At 50.6% G+C, this 16367-nt stretch overlaps 2 protein-coding genes, 1 long non-coding RNA gene and 1 other non-coding gene across 5 annotated transcripts; 3 read left to right on the top strand and 1 right to left on the bottom strand.

Moving 5' to 3' along the window:
• Positions 1-793: 793 nt before the first annotated feature.
• On the top strand, positions 794-7446 carry rsl1d1 (ribosomal L1 domain containing 1). Of its 2 annotated transcripts, XR_015928590.1 has the most exons (10): positions 794-943; positions 1929-2068; positions 2861-2999; positions 3141-3289; positions 3953-4054; positions 4703-4796; positions 5688-5804; positions 5901-6044; positions 6278-7176; positions 7217-7446. XR_015928590.1 is itself a non-coding variant. In XM_088613302.1 (9 exons), exons 1-9 carry the CDS (start codon positions 899-901, stop codon positions 6584-6586), a joined length of 1239 nt encoding a protein of 412 aa, XP_088469428.1. In that variant the 5' UTR covers positions 794-898; the 3' UTR covers positions 6587-7446. The 2 variants fall into 2 exon arrangements, 1 of the variants encoding a protein (XP_088469428.1); XM_088613302.1 differs by having other exon boundaries at positions 6278-7446.
• On the bottom strand, positions 2062-15353 carry LOC148644853 (uncharacterized). The gene is made up of 4 exons (XR_015928591.1): positions 15281-15353; positions 13886-14129; positions 11674-11992; positions 2062-2286 (listed from the first exon to the last, which is right to left on the bottom strand). It is a non-coding gene; the product is annotated as an uncharacterized LOC148644853 (long non-coding RNA).
• Positions 4386-4517, top strand: LOC148644854 (small nucleolar RNA SNORA55). Its single transcript, XR_015928616.1, has one exon. It is a non-coding gene; the product is annotated as a small nucleolar RNA SNORA55 (small nucleolar RNA).
• Positions 13997-16263, top strand: LOC148644855 (phosphoinositide-interacting protein-like). The gene is made up of 2 exons (XM_088613314.1): positions 13997-14131; positions 14441-16263. Exon 2 carries the CDS (start codon positions 14455-14457, stop codon positions 14821-14823), a length of 369 nt encoding a protein of 122 aa, XP_088469440.1. The 5' UTR covers positions 13997-14131; positions 14441-14454; the 3' UTR covers positions 14824-16263.
• Positions 16264-16367: the final 104 nt, after the last annotated feature.

Genomic DNA, 16367 nt, shown 5'->3' on the forward strand with positions numbered 1-16367 from the left:
TTGAACTCTTCTCCACACTGGAACCCGGCGGGCTCTGGACGGCTTCCTCTTTATCCCCCAGCTTTCTGAGGGCAGCCAACCCCGTTCGTAACTACCCCAGCCCAAACCGCTGCAGACAGCAGAGCTAATCTCCCTTCAGACCTTGGTGGCCACTGTCTTGTCTCTGGAGCACAGCTGTAAAGAGTTCAAGTTGAGTGTTCTTTAAAAAAAAGACTCAAATTATTGTTGCATACATAATTGGCAGTCAGTGTTTTTGAAGTGTTTAAGGGGATGAGTAGTGGCATCTTTTTATGTGAATTTTTGCACTCCAAAGTACATGTAAGCTAAGAGTTTCAGAAAGTCGGTTTTATTTTTTAAAATACCTCTGTGCCAGTATTATTCTGTTGTTTACATGCTGGCAGTGAACAACTGTTCTATTCAGGGGAACTTTCTGAAATGTGCATCTATAATGGGTCTTGCATTAGTGCAGGAACATGACATTAATGATCCCCGCCCCAATGTAGACCAAAAACGTTTATTCCAATTTTATGATCTGTAAATATTTCAATAACCATGATTATTTGTCCAGTCGAAAAATTGTGTCCATGGTGGATTTTGCCGTTGACTTCTAAGGGAGACGCTATAAAGAAACTCCCCCCGCCCACAGAATATTTCAAGATCAATCCAAGATCACATCAATTTTATAAGGCTGCAGTAACAGTCTTCCTCGACACAAAAATAGCACAACGTGGAACGAACCGGATATATAAGGATCAATCTACGCATGCCTGCACAATAGGTTGGGGGCTGGGGAAGCATAGTTCGTTTATAAATAAAGTTTGGGCTTTCAAGTGAAACAGGAAGTGGTTGATTGACGCATGTCCGAGTCCTGTGGGCCGCACGTGTCAGGAGAGGCAGCATGGCGACCGATCAGAGCGGTGGTGTGGAGTTGGATCGCTCGCAGGTAATATAGCAGATTCAGAGATCGTGAGAGATGTGTTCTGTATTGAATGTGTCTACCAGCGATAAAAAAGTATTCGTAATTAAACAGTTCGTTTACGTTACCTTTTTGGGTATTTTACTCGTATCTGTAGGGTAACTGCTAAATGGGATAAGCGGCGACTCTAAAATAAGTTGAATAACTTAATTTCTTATAGCAGCGTATGTGTTGTAGGTTTTTCGTATGATCTTCAGGTGGGCGCATAAGCCAGTCTTCCCTGATTTATCATTAAACTTAGTGTAGAAGTCCGCAATATCCGTCTCCCCATGAAGGAGTTGAGTGTGATGCAACTAGTTCTTAGTCTGGCGAGCAGTTGTCATAATTAGCTACCAAAAAGAAATACAAACATGCACGTTTATAAGCAGCTCCTCTAAAGCTTATAATTTATTTTAAATAGAAATTGATCGCTTTTTTATGTACTGCTGAAAATCGCAGCGAGGAGAGCGCTTGAGAAAGATGAAGTGGTAGGACATTCACTTAGATCGGTCAGGAACATGTTTAACCTGGCCATACATTCGTTTTTCGGATTCATAGTCTCTCAGTCATTTTGTTTTTCATAAGAGTAGCGTAAAATGTTTAGTGTTTTGGGTGTGCGGGTTAATGTTGATAGCAGGGAGGCATGCCGTAGTGAGATGGTGGTAACACTGCTGCCTCCGGGGACACCTCTTGTGTGGGCTCTGTGTGCTGTCTCAAAATCTGCGGGTGTCTTCTAGCAGACTACTTCTCCAGGCTCAATTCCCCCTGCCTGCGTGAGTGTGGGGCTGTGGCGGACTGGGGTCCTGTGCAGGATATAGTCTTGCCTTGTGTGTCCTGAATGGGCTCTGGTTTCCTGTGGCTATGAATGCAGAACCATGAAACCCCCCCCAACTGAGAAGAAAGCGATGTTGTGGTTTTAGGCCGCCGGTTTCCTGACCTGCACTGAGGGATTCGGTGTCTCGTGTCGTTGCAGGTGAAGAAGGCTGCGCAGGCCCTGCTGGCCTACCTGAAGAGCACGCCCAGCTCGGGCTCCGTCCTGCTGGACGAGCACCAGCACATCTCCCTGCTCTTCACTCTCTGGAAGGTCCCCAAGAAGGAGCAGACTATCCGCATGTGAGTGTTCGTGGCAGGGTTACTGGCGGGCTGCGGCGTCTCTGACGGTGTGGAGCAGTCGAATGTCTGCTTTCGAGCGTGCCTGGCCCTCCTCCCATCTCGAGCGCTGGTGGCGATTTGAAGGAAAGCGTGAAACCTGCTCCACTGGGTCCCACTGGCTCAGTCTGGCTTTCCGCCCGGCGACAGTCAAGCTGTCCGGTTCACAGGCTTCTGATAGGCTGGTTATGAGGGTATAAAAGAAGGGAAATCTCGATCAATTTAGCTTGTCTGTCTCATTTCAGAATATATGAAAAACCAAGAGTATACATGATCGTGCATAGCTGTGGCCCTTATGGGTTGAGAAGTCAAGGATAAGAATTGATCTGTTGTTTGTGAGAAGATGTGTATTTCCCCAGGTGACTCGCCAGTAAGGTGGCACAGTGGCGCAGTGGTTAGCGCTGGGATCATGTGTTCAATTCTGGGCCTGGGGCACAGTCTGCTTGGGGTTTGTATGTCCTCATCAGTTTCCTGTAGGTCTGCCCCCACAGTCCAGTCCAGAGACATACTAGTAGGTTAATTGGCTTCTGGAAAAACTGGCCTGGGTGTGTTTGTGTTTTTGTATGTCCACTATGGACTGGCATCCTGTCCAGGGTGCCCGCTGCTTGCAGGTAGAGGCACTGGCTCTCCTGCCTCCCTGTATTGCATAAAGGGGTTAGAAAATGCATGGATAGATGAAATATTGCAGCAGGCTTTGAAAGTCGCTGCAGTGGTCTTCTAAGGCACTGAAGTGGAGACTCTTGCCTTCCTGTCCAGCCCCTTACCCCATGGCCTGCGCTTGGAATCCGGGGACGTGTGTCTCTTCACCAAGGACGAGCCCAACATGACTTCTGACCAGACGGAGCGCTTCTACAAGAGGCTGCTCTCGGAGAAGGGAGTCAAAGGAATTACACAGGTACTCCCCAGCTTAGCCACCAGGGGGCACTGTTCCCCACTGCTTGGCAGAAAAATTTTAAACACTCCCCCCCCCCCCCCCAAGTTCCTCGTCCTTCGTCGGGGTGAGGTGATAACGGGTTGTCCTCCTCTCCTGTGGCAGGTGATGCCCTTCCGGGTGCTGAAGAAGGAGTACAAGTCCTTTGAAGCGAAGCGGAGGCTTCTGGGCAACTTCGACCTCTTCCTGGCAGACGACAGGGTTCGCCGGCTCCTGCCCTCGCACATCGGAAAGCACTTCTACCAGAGCAAGAAGTACGCCCACCCAGCCTGCGGGACCTGCTCTGCTTTACGTTTAGGACTGACAGTTATTTATATTGAAGCCCCATCTCCAGTTGCTTTTTTTCCCCCATTGTATCGGCTCGTGGCTACGTTTCATAGCCACGTGGCCGGCTAACGCCAGCCCACCCTGATCCCGTTGTGCGCCACCTGGTCACAGGCAGCTATAGTGTCATGACCCTGACTCGAACCCAGAACCGCCTGGGTCATAGAGCTCAGTGAGTGCCTTAGCCAGGGGAAGCCCTCGAACTGGGGGGGGGGGCAGCAAACCAGATGTTTTCCAGCTGTGAAGCTGAAATCTGATTTCGGGTGATTGCAGTATCCTACACCAGCTGGTTACACGGCAGTTTAGAAAACCATCTCCTGAGTTATTTCAGAAATAATCCTCTGGGGAGGCTGTGGTTTTCCTACCAGCAGTTTATTTTTGTTTTCGCTGGCTTGTAATTGCACAGATCACAGGTCTTTGTAAGCAGAGGGATGGTTCTGTGGGGAAGCTCTGTGTCCAGGAGTTGGGAGCAGGTTTGCCAGCAGCCCGTGTTGGCGCTCTGGTCTCGCCATGTGTGCAGGTGTCTGTGAGGGTGGTGCGAGGCGTCCTGTCGAGCCACAGTGAGCCCGGCTAACGTCTGCGTGTGTCGGCAGGGCTCCCCTCTCCGTGGACCTGCAGGGGAAGCAGCTGGCGAGGGACATGACGCGGCTCATCCAGGGCTCCACTCTGGGCGTCTCCAACAAGGGCCCCTGCTGGTGAGCATCGCGGCCGCCGGCCACTCCGCGCCTCTCCTGGTCCCCCGGCCTCGGGGCAGTTCTCCTGGGGGGGTTACTTCCTGGCTTCATGCTACCGCGGTGACCTTTTGGTGAGCCGGCCCACTCCACAGGCTGCCCTGTCTGCTTGGGGATGTTGGGCTGTTGATGGTGTCCAGCAGGATGGAGGCCCATCTGGGTCACTCGGTCTCATGAGCAGCCATGGAGCTGGAATTCATTTTCCTCGTGCTGGGCAGGACCCACATGGAACGTCTTCCCATGATGCACCTTTATCCGTGGTCTAGATGTTGTCCTGATTGGTTGCTTTGTCTCGGCACTCCCCGATTTCCCTGCCCTTCTCCCTCCATGTTGGGCTGGCACATGGGCAGTGCTACAGCGATGCAAGGTATATCCAGATGGGCTTCCTCGCTCGATTGGGGCTTGTCTCTACAGCCTTGATACAGAACGCTCTTGTCTGGTCGACAAACGCACTGGTCGCTCTCAAATAGAGAGGCGGCTGGCCTCTGGTGACGCTCCTTAACGTCCTCTGGAAAACCCTGTCCTTCAGCGGCTGAATCTTAAAACGCGCTGCTGTGCTCCTCGTCTCTAGCAGCCTGCGGGTGGCTCACATGTGTTTCTCCTGTGTCGCAGCATGGCTCGTGTGGCTCACTCAGAGATGTCGGTGGACCAGGTGGTGGAGAACATCGCAGCAGCTTTCAGCACGGTAGCGGAGAAGCTGCCCAAGGTGAGCCCATCCCTGCTGGGGTCGCCGCCTTCTGCCTGATGGGAGCTAGAACGTCTTGTGGCTGTTAGTTCTGGGTCAGGGGTTTCTAATCCTGGTGTCCTTGGTGTGCGCTGGTTGGATTCCAGCTTGGTGCTGGGCCCAATTTAATTTCCCCCTAAACTTGAGCTAGTAATGCGATTAGATCTTTTTGCCTCCTGCCCCTAAAAAAAGTGGAGTTTCTCACATTACTTATGAGCATTGGCTGCTCAGTTTAAAATCCCTTGCAGTTGTAGAGATAAAAACACAGATGTCTAACGAGTAGATTAATTGGTGGAGAACTCGGCAGACTGGGGTCCCAAGGGCCTGGACTGGGAGGTCATGTTTCAGATCCGTCTCTGCTGGTTTGTGTTCCACTGGGACCCTTCATCAGTGCTGCTCATTGCTGACAGTCACTGATTTGCTTGCTTGTGTGGGCTTTTTCTCTGCACCTGCATGTAACCTGGAGTGGTTTTGAAATCGGAGACTGAGTGCAGAAAGGGCCTAAACCAACAAGCAGATCGGTTACAGGCACCAGCTAGCTCTGCTGATTAAGGGCCCAGCTCGGACCCACACCAACAGATACAGGACACCTCCAGGACCATGACTGAGAATCTCTGGTTTCTGTTATTCATACTCGGGTGGCTAAAGCACTCCAGACTGGTAGTGGAATTTTACTTTCTTCCATTCAGTTTGAAACGAGCAATAACAATACTTGCAAAAAGCATTCCGGTTTCATATGATTGTTTCAGTAGTTGCAACCTGAGTGTTGCTCATGAAATGTCATATTTATCCTTTCCTTATGCTTGTGTGTTGTTGAGTTTGGCTTAAAATAATCCACTTGTGTCGCTGTCTCTTTGTCTCTGTGTGGCACAGAAAGGAAAGAGTATCAAGATCGTCCATCTGAAGAGCCAGTCCTCCGTGTCTCTGCCCATCTACACCTCTGACCTCAGCCACTTGGCCCTGCTGGAGGGCGGGTCAGACAGCGCGGAGGTAGGTCCACAGCGGCACGGTCTCCCTGAGGCCTTTACTAGTGTATTGCATGCCCTCAGATCTGGTTTGTGTAACAGCAGCTGAGTATTTTTGCAGAAAGCGGAGAAGGCAGACAAGCCCAAGACCAAGAAGAAGAGAGCGATGTCGACTCTGGGGAAACATGAGAGCCCAGCTGCTGAGGAAGAAGAGATTCCACAGCTAGTTCCCATAGAAACGCCACAGAAGAAGGCCAGGCGGGAGGTGAGAGCTGCAGGGAGACAGGAGGAGACGCAGGAGAGGAACCTGCAGACCTGCATGAGCGATTCCTGGGCACAGCTGGAAAGAGCAGGGGCGTTAGGCCTGGTTGAATTCTAGTCTGGCCGTCCTCGGTCACAAAGCACATTGGCATCCTTGGGGGTGTAAGGCCTCCAGCCCTTAGAGACAGTTCATGAGATGATTGGTGCAGGTTCTTAACTCGTCTCTTTCTTTCTCAGGCACCAGCAAGGAAGGAGCTTGAGTCGGCGCCCCAAACTGCAGAAATCAAGGGGAACAAACCCCGTTCTTCTCCGGGATCCCTTCCGGCGACAGCTGGCAAACAGGGCATTGGGGCGAAAACAAAGGTGTCCCAGACCCCCAAGAAGCCTCTGGCACTGCGCAGGCTGCCAGGGGTGCTGCAGCGGAAGACGCCCCCCAAGAAGACCCAGGGCTCCTCGGCCCGATCGAAACTGTCCAATTCGGCCAAGAAATCACCCAGAACCCCACTGCAGAAACGGAAGAAGAGGACAGTGCCGCAGTCGTGTTAAAGACACGCCCGCTTCCTGGCACGCCCACACGGGACTCCTGAGCCCAGCTGTTAGAAAACTGGCTTCATTTTTAAAAGCGCAAGCGAGAAAGGTCTCCGCGTGCGCACTAGTGCACACAGCGACTGTACGGGAATTCTTGTCATCTGTGTGTGTGCGTGTGTGGATGTGCGCGTGCCGATTTGCCAGGCAAAGTGAAAGAGAGGCAGGGAAAGTAGTTGAGAGCTTGACACTGCTTTCCAGTTCCAAGGACAGTCTGAGTTACAAAACGGGCCATGTGCCAGGCATGGGTTAAACGGTTCTGATGTGCTGCAGTTTGAATGAAGCTTCCTCTGTACTGTTTGAGGTTCACTGTTGGTTAAGGCTTAGGCAGTGTTGGTGTACGTGAGCAGTTGTGTGAGTTTATAGTGCTCCTGCAAGTGTGGCTGGTAGGAGGATTAATGTGCCAGTGTGTACAGACCTGGGCCTTGTCACTGAACTTTATTTTATAAACTTCTCTCCTGCCTTACACCCCTCCCCCTGACCGCACACTCGAAACAACAGTCCCTGACGTTGCGTAAGAAAATAGAAACGTTCCACCTCTTTCCAGCACAGTAATAAATGGAAAGCGGAGACAGTGCCGCTTACTACCAGAAGGTTGACTTGAAACAGAGCTGCAGACTGGTTTGCATCACCTTAGTACCTCTCAAAATGAGAGGAGGAATGGAGGAGGGAGTAAAGATGCAATTCCACTGCACCGATTGAAAAGATACCAGCTTGTGGTTCAGATGGTTCTGCTTTGTCCATGCCTGTGTTTTATATTCAGGACAGGTAACTCGAATGCTGTTTTTGTTAACCCAATAAATCCCTAATGCCATTTCCTACACGCATCTCTGGGTGATGTTTTGCAAATTGGAGTAAAAATGAGAGCACATCACAGCTGCGCTAGTGTCATTGCACTGGATTCCAGTGGAGTATAGAACACACTTATTTAAATTAGCAGCCCATGGAGGGATTTGCTGAGGCAATGTGCCCTGCCCACAGTCTGGGGGTTTTGCGTCCCAGCTCCGGCAGTATGGCAAAGACCATTCTGCAGTTTTTTTAGAAGCTTTCACCTGCTGATCTGTGGGTTCTTGGGGGGCAGGGGGCTCAGAGGTTGGATCACTCTGCTGTTATAAAACTAGTTCACAAGAAAGCACTTCTGCGACCCCTTTCTCTTTGCATGGTCTCCACCTGCAGACTTTGTCTTCTATAGATTTTGTATGATTCGATGTTATGCCTGCTTGTGCTATAGAGCTTTAGGTTACAGGAATAGGAGCTGTTACAGCGCTTTAGGACAGCACCAATGCCGTCTGCAATACAGAATCGTTTTTCTTGAACGGGCTCAGCGCATTTTTTTCAACGCTCCTCGGACCCCGCGACAATCGGACCTACGCCAGTCTTTCCTTTATTCTAATTGCACGGGTGAGGGTTCCGGTCGACCTTAATCTTTTCAAAACGGGACTGCCAAATTATATGGCGAAGTGGTCGTGGGCGCTGGGACGTCAGTTTCGCTCGAAACAGTGACGAGGCGACGGACCTCTGACGTGTTCAGTGCATCTTGTGTGGCTGTTTGAGTTTCCGACGTTTGAATGTTGTCCAGCCTCATGTAGCACTGCGTACAGAGTACAGTGAGCTGTGTGTGACCCCTCGTCCGTGGGGGAGAGCGGTAGTTGCAGTAGTAACCTCTCGTATTTTTTTTCCTCATATAAATGCTTTCAGCTTATACAAGAGTATATACAAAATATACTTTTTTTATACAAAATATTTTTTTTATACAAAAACGGCAGCAAAGACTATGCGCTGCTCCGTAAAGTTGCCCCCCCTACAGACAGCACAAACGATGAAACCCACCTCATTCGTCAGTGCTGCGTTTGTGCCGGTTTGAGCCGTTGAAAGTAGCGTTTGTGCTGCTTTCGTTCCCGAGAGATAGCGCCTTGTTTTTCCGGTGATGACGCGACCACGCACAGTGACTTTGATCTCCAGTGACTCCGTCTGCCGAGTTCAAGCGCTCTGTTACAGTTTAGCTCGCACCCGTAACATTTTAAAGGCAATCAATACCCATAAACATATGAGCCTCCTTAGATGTGAATAACACCAAGACATGACGCATGCCAAAAAGTTAACCACCTATGACATAAACCTGTGGTTGTAAAGTACGTAAAATCACCGTGATTGTAAGATTGCCAAACGCATAACCGTGGGATACCATCGCGACAAGACCTCCGCAACATGTAATGATAAGGACCCCATGTATATCGCATGTATTTCGCGGCAGTGTATATCACGACTGGTGCCTTATTTCCATGCCACCCAACAAAGGTCTCATATCAGGACATGATATACCCAGATAGGATATATCTGTGTCGCTATATATGGACTTTGTGTCGCGACATTAGGGCGGGGCACGTCATATTGCGATATATTAGCTTCATATCGCGACATGGGCGTGACAATTTATGTCATATCGTGATATATGGGCTCCATGTCGCGACATGGGCGTGACAATTTTGGTCATATCGCGATATATGGGCTCCAAATTTTGGTCATATCGCGACATGCGGGCTTCATGTCGTGACATGGGCGTTTCAAATTTTGTCATATCGCGATATGGCAGCTTCATGTCGCGACATGGGGTGGGGGGCGTTTTGTCTCGGCATGTCATATCGCGATATATTAGCTTCATATCGCGACATGGGCGTGACAATTTTTGTCATATCACGATATGCGGGCTTCATGTCTTGACATGGGGGTGGGGGCGTTTTGTCGGGGTATGTCATATCGCGATATATGGACTTAATGTGATCGTGATGTGTGCACTCCCATCGTGACATGCTATCGGAGTCGTGAACGCGCTGTGAATACCATGACATTGATTGTCTGCTATTCAGTTTTGACGTCAGTGCGTCTTCTCTTAGATCGATCAGTAATTGGAAACCAATGGATGTGTTGCTGTATATCCAGCGTGCTCATACAGCACACACGGTACACAGAACTTCCGCTGTGGCGCTTTACCTAATCAGAGTGTCGATTCTCACTCTTCACCCAATCGCGGCCCGAGCTGTTCGGGGGTTTAGCCAATCACGGGTCCGAGAGCTGTTCAAACTAGCAGCGCCAGGTGGATCGGCTTGTTTACCGTCATTGAGAATCTATTTTTAAAATGCTTTATTTATTTGCAAAAGAACTACATCGGCTTATTTTTTAATGTCTTTATTGACAATCATTCACAATGCCCCGTGCTCTTCGAAATAAATACATTTTTTATTTGCAATATAACTGTCTCCGCTGCTTTCTGTAATTAATACATGGTATTTGAACAATTGTAATCGTATATTTAAGTTAAGGGAAACGCCTTCTGCTTTGTACTTAAAAAATGAATAGAAATGTAAAGTCTATGATCATCATATTATTATGCTGGTGCTTTCAATTTTGTTTTTTATTGTTAAATTACATCGATCTTGAAACTAACACCTAAAAATGTGAATCTCGAGTTGTACCAGCGGTAATTTGGAAACTGGTGTTTCTTCACCAATGAAAGGAGTACACAAGCAATACATTTTCGAGAACATGGTTAAAAATTAAAAGAAAACACCTAACCCAATGAACTAACATAGTAACTCCCCCCTAAATGTAAGACCGTTTATTCGTGTAAAGGCTGGAAAGTCTGGGGTCAACTGATCAAAAGATCACAACTGAAAGATCTGGTGGTCGTGACTTTGCTGTTTTGTACTTCCAGGAAAAGAAGGCGCTATATTGAAATATATTGAACATCCACCCCACCCGAGCAGACAGACTCGGAAAACAAATTGCCCCCATTTTTTTCATCACAACCAGGAGTTCAAGTACCGAGGTTGTTGGTACCTGTAAACGTCCTTGCAGATAATCGCGTGATTACCCGAAAAAACAAGGCGCTATATCTCGGAAAGGAAAGCAGCACAAACGCTACTTACAGCGACACAAACCGGAAAAAAGCAGCACTAACGATTGCGGTGAGTTTCGTCGTTGGTGCTGTTCGACGGGCGGGTGGGCAACTTCATGGAGCAGCACAAGCAAACATGTCTGGGTCATTACATTGCAGACTGCAGAAGACTCGGCTTCACCTGAGGATCTAACACGGGCACCCATACCTGTGTCTCCAGAGGGCAGGTGTGCCCTCACGCTGTATTCTACACCAAGGACTGGCCGGAAACACAAAGATAAAAAAAAGAGTGCAACAGTGGTCTTGTTGTTCGTAAAGTTGCAGATTCAAGTCTCTTTGAACACGTGGCTCGACTGACCGGTCGAATCTTTACACGTCCCTTGGTGTGCGTGTTTAAGAAGGAGGCAGTGAGAAACTGATCACTTCTTCAGATTTTTTTTTAAAAAAACCACACCGCTACGAAATATTAAGACTTGCTCGTTAAAGCCTCTTGGTAAGCACATGCAATTGTTTGCTAGTGTTCGCTTTTTGAGACTACACCCGCAACTCTCCTGGTTAGGGTGTGTGATATTCGTGACACATTTAATTTTCCTGCTCACACAAACGCACAGAAGACACTGATATTAAATGCAAAATCCACCGCCGCCGCACCCCACCCGGGGAAACAGAGGAACACAGTTGCAGAACTGTTCCTCTCGCACCGGTAACGGACGCTTGAACTCGGCAGTCACCGTGCGTGGCCATGTGATCACCGGAAACCCAAGGCGCTATATCTCTGGGACGAAAGCAGCACAAACACTACTTTTCAACGGCTCAAACCGGCACAATCGCCGCCCTAACGATTGAGACCAGTCCGGTTCCCCTACGACGTTGTAGGGGGGCTGGGCACGGTCACCCCCTGAAAAGGGAGACGCTATGTCTAAGGAGCGAAAGCAGCTGGGAAGTTACTCTCAACGGCACAAACCGGCACAAACGCTGTTCGCCGGCGTTGGTTTATAACAGGGGATTTGAAAGCTGTCCGCCTCAGGCCCCTCAGACGACCCGTCTTAATCGCTCAGGCTTTGCGAGGCCAGGGACGGTGCTGCGCAGTATATAAACACACACACAGAGGCGCCTGCGAGGGTGTATACATTACAGCACGATGGATACTGACCAGACCTCGCTCTCAGTCCCCTCCCCAGCGATGTCAAGTGTCCTCCTCGTGGCTGTGGGGACCGCTGGACCCGCTGGACCCGCTGGACCGAGGTACCGCTGCTCTTCAGTCCGCCTTCTCCTCGTGAGGTGGGACGCGGAGCGCAGCGTGCGAGGAGGCCTTCACCGCGGTGGTTCATGGGTTCCAGGTTGCTGGTGGCCCGTTGACACGCTGGGCTCGTCCGAGCTCGGCTTTAAATCGCCGGTGCGAACTGATGACGTCCGCTGGGCTGCTGGCAGGTCAAGACCCCTGTTCATCCGTTGGAATCCAAAGGCAAGACCTGCAGCGGAAATGTGTAAAGAGTATCGTTTTTAGTTTTTACATTGGTGAATTGTGTCTATTTCTGTATCTATTTTAATATTGTCTCCTTTTTTTTGTATTTCTGGTGTTTACATAAAAACATTCTTTGAAAAAAAAGAAACTTCTGTTCATCCGCGTCTGCGCTCAGTGCGTGGTTTGTAAAATACCCGAACTCCAGCAACTGCAGCAAGCGGAACTGCATGCAATCTCCCCTCAGCCTGTTCATGGAGAGTTTGCTCCTTTATTCCTGTCAGGACAGCTCTTGAGAGGCGAGCAGGCACAGGTGGGAGGGACACTATATCAGACTTTCCCTTTGTCGGTCAGAGCGTCTCATCTGCGCCAGGGAATATCGGAAACTCGGAATTATTATAGGGGGTGGTCACAGCAATGACATACTGGTGCTGTCTTTTTAAGATCTGAAAGAGAAAACTATGTCTCAAGGGAGAAAAAAAAAGAAATCCATTAGCCTGTTATGAAGAACTTCGGTGGAACAAAACCCGGAGACAGGGTTCCCCCAGGACCAGAGGTGTGAACCACAGCTTTGTCAAGAGTCGCCTCTGAAACTGGTACCTCGGCGAAGCCCATACATCTTATTTACAGTATATATGTGTGTGTGTGTGGGTTTCTGCTGTCCCCGTCTAAGGGGCGGTGGGAGGTGACAGGGTGGAGCAGAGAGATCGACACCCCCGCAGGTGTGTTTGTGTCGTGTCATACATCTCTCGGCCTTTGTGTACACGAGCGAGAAACAAGAGTGGGGTGGTCCGTGTCGTATTTGCTTTATTATTTTCCACTCTCATTCAGCCCTCTATTTGCCCCGTATCAAGTGATGGGCGTGAGCTCCATTTCCTCGCTTCTTACGCGAGGAAATGATATTGTTTATACTGTTATACCAATATAAGACCAGTTATGCTGGTATTTTCAATGCGGCGTATTCCACGCGACCTGTCTCATTCATTGGCGACAGCGACACGCTACGCGTAAATAATCCCAGTGTTGTGTTTTCATTTTTCATTTTGTATTCGACGTCTATAAGCTGCTGAGAGAATGAAGACGCCCCGCGCGTCCAACACTGTTTCCCGGAGGGATTCAGAGTCAGGTTCCGAGCACCTCGGACTATCCAGGCAGGAGCCTTTTTCCAAGCTTTCTGGAAGGGCCGCCCTCAACAACTCTGCTTGTCTCACTGTTTAGTATTTCTGACGGCACTGTTTAGTATTTCATGCGGTGGCGGAGTGTTTTATTATAGACGCCTCTCACAGCAGCGGGCGGACTGTGGTTCGAGGGCCGCGGGTAGGGGGGCGGGCGAGCCGGCTGTCCCTCCCACCCCCCCCCCCCCCCGGGGTGGGTCCGGACCCTGAGCGCTCGCGCCCGCTCTCTCGGACCCTAGAGCGAGCAGCTGGCGGCCGGAGGGGCAGGCGGGTCGGTAAGTGTGCTGGACCCCAGCGGGAAGCCCTTTCTCTTCCGAGCGCGGAACCCTGCAAACGGGATTGTCTATAAATCGTAACCATTCCCCCCGCTTTCTCCCGGGGGGTGTGATGTGATGTTTACTGCTGTAGCAGCTGGCTTCTGCTCTTCTGGGTGAGTGGGACTTATTAAGAGTGCGCCACTGTCGGGGTTTTTTTTCTGTGATCGTTATCTTTCTGTAACTCAACGCTTTGGAGCGCGATGGATCTCAAATCACCCGCTCGCACCCGTAACATTCGCACCTGTCTGTTCGTTTGTTTTTTCTCGCGCGCTCCTGAGTGCCCCCTTTTCAGATGTTCAAATCTCCCGATTCTGACTCTCAGAAAAAACTTTCATCTGCACGCCCTTGACTCGTCGCGACAGATCTAAGCGAGGCGAACTGCCCCCCCAAATACAGGCTTTATTTATATACCGTTTTCGTTTAATGATGTCTTCATTCTGCACGTACAGGTTGCACATTCAGGCTTGTACAGGTGGCCCTCCAGGGGGGCAGCCCACCCTCTCTCTCGCCGTGTCCTGCCCTTCAGGTGCCAGGTGACAGCCGCTGCGATCTCCTCACCCTGCCTCCTCCCTGCTCCGCTCCCGAGCCGCCCGGAGCGCCGCCTCTCGGACCCGCATCTCACCGAGGCCTCCTGCGCTCACAGCTGCGCGCTGCCCTGTAAGTACATCACATTCGCGTGTGACTCAGGTTATAAACCATCTGGGGGGCTTTTCGGGACGGGGGGGCGGGAGAGAGTACGCCAAACACCCTAACGCCTAAAGAAGAAGAATTATAACACGCAATATACATCAACAAGTCATTCCAGAAATTAAAGGGTTAAACCTGGAGTGAACACGCGATCCTGCTCTTTTGCTAGAACTGTGTTGGAGTCTTTCAGACACGTCCTCTGTTGGCCCTAAATGCACCAGGGATCGTGTTGCCTCCACCTCCAGCTGCTGAGCTGCCGTGCCGCGACTCTCTCCGCAGGCCCGGCGGCTGCCATGCTCTCCACGGGCATCATGGCCTCCGGCGGAGACTGCAGGCCGGCGGCCGAGGACACCGCCAGCCCGGTGCGCAGGGCGCTGCGCCCGGACCCGGGGCCCGCGGGAGAGGAGCCGGCCCGCTGGACCTACTTCCACAAGCCCATCATCATCATGGCGGCCGGCGGGCTGCTGTTCGGCGCCGGCACCGTGCTGGCCTTCCTCTACTTCACCAGGGCGGCCAAGGTGCCCTACGCCCTGGGGCCCGTCTGCCTGTCCATCGGACTCATGTTCCTGGTGACGGGGCTGGTGTGGGTGCCCGTCATCAAGCAGAAGCTCCGGTACAAGGGGGTCATCCGGAAGACGTGTGCCAGATCCTCGCCATGCTAGGCACAGAATTCCTGGGCGCCGCTCGCAACGCCTCCTGCCCCTTATTAGGAGACCTCAGTTTGGGACATCTCATCGGTTAAACACGCAGATGCATCCAGACCGGCCCCGTGATGCTGCCCTCCTTACCTCGGCGAAAGTAAACGCAGTCTCCCCCCTCGTACTGTATATATCCTCACATAAACAGCTCATATACGGCTTGTATGTCTGTATTTACACGCGTGGGTCCATCTGGCCGCTCCGCTGTACAGTACTATTCTACAGTGATATATAGAAGCACAACAGAAGGGTCTCCCAGCTGGCTCCGCGCTTGAAATCTATATGAGCCCCCCTGTTGTTTTTATTCTGGTCGTTATTGATAAAGGATTTTCCAGCGGCTGCTGTCCGGAGGGTCAGGCTCGCCCGCTTCTCCCCCGTCAGCTGCGGGTGGAAAGAAAAAAAAAAGCGATGCACAACGCACCACGCGTAGAATTTGACACGTTTCTTCACCGCTGCTGCCTGATCCCTGCTGCCTGTGTGCATTTCTTCCCTTGTCCCGGTGACCAGCGATCCGAGAACACGCGTTAGGCCGGCGCCGAGGGCGGTGGGTCTTCCCCTGTCCTGCGGGTGGGACGCTGTCAGCCTGTGGCCTGCAGACACCGGGCGTGACCGATGCGCCGTCTTTCTGGAATGATATGCGGTCAGACCTGGAGTTGGCTGTCCACCCTGTGGCCCCTGCGCTTTCGTGAAATCTGTACAATCTTTCTATAGTCTCTAAAAGTAAAATACATAATCGAGGATACTCTGCAGAGTGTACCGTCATTCCCACCGTTTGGCGTCTTGGTTTCTCTTTCGTGCTTTCGTTATTAACAGCATGAGGGAGCCCCGTTTGTCAGTGCGGTAGCCCCCGGTGTTGTTTTGCGGGGTTCAGGGTGACGGGAGCTCCCTGCGGGGTTTTCGGTTAATCCTGTAACTCGCAGAGCAAAACCACTGGAAACTAAAACGGAGCCCAGTTAAAACCCCAGCCCTCCAAGCCAGACCAGCGCAGAAAAGTTACAAGCCGCACCTTCATCACTGAACTGACAAATTGCTAGACCTTTAAGTGTCTGCCCGCTGAGTAACCCTGAACTAAAATCTTATTCTGAGTTTTTCCACCAGGTGGAGATACCGTCCGGTGAAATGATTCTCGGGCTTAGACTCAACTTCTGATTTAGTCGAGATTTTCGTATTACTGTATTATTTTAAAATATATATATATAAAGAGATGTATTAATCTCAGAGACTGGACAAAAGTTTGATACAGATGATCGCTTCCTTGGAAACATCTGGGGTGACCTGCTTGAAGAAAACGTTGCGGTTATTCACTCACAAAACTGTTCATTTTTATTGTAATAATGGTGTTGCTTCTTCGCCGGTGGACGCTGCTGACACACTTTGAAAAAATAAACTTACTTTCCACGCTTTTTCCTTCCGATTGTCATTTATGTAATGGTATCCCCTAAACACTCATATTTCCTAGAGGAAACAAGTACACGATCAGACGAATCGGTAAATCACGATGTATACAA

Source organism: Lepisosteus platostomus, chromosome 19 (assembly GCF_059453375.1).
Source record: "Lepisosteus platostomus isolate fLepPlt1 chromosome 19, fLepPlt1.hap1, whole genome shotgun sequence".
Taxonomy (NCBI): Eukaryota; Metazoa; Chordata; class Actinopteri; order Semionotiformes; family Lepisosteidae; genus Lepisosteus; species Lepisosteus platostomus.

Coding starts and splice junctions, on each gene's coding strand:
- LOC148644855 (XM_088613314.1), top strand. CDS start 14,455: ATGCTCTCCACGGGCATCATGGCCTCCGGCGGAGACTGCAGGCCGGCG.
- rsl1d1 (XM_088613302.1), top strand. CDS start 899: ATGGCGACCGATCAGAGCGGTGGTGTGGAGTTGGATCGCTCGCAG. Junction 3,290..3,952: donor CACTTCTACCAGAGCAAGAA/GTACGCCCACCC, acceptor GTGTGTCGGCAG/GGCTCCCCTCTCCGTGGACC. Junction 5,805..5,900: donor GCGGGTCAGACAGCGCGGAG/GTAGGTCCACAG, acceptor GTATTTTTGCAG/AAAGCGGAGAAGGCAGACAA.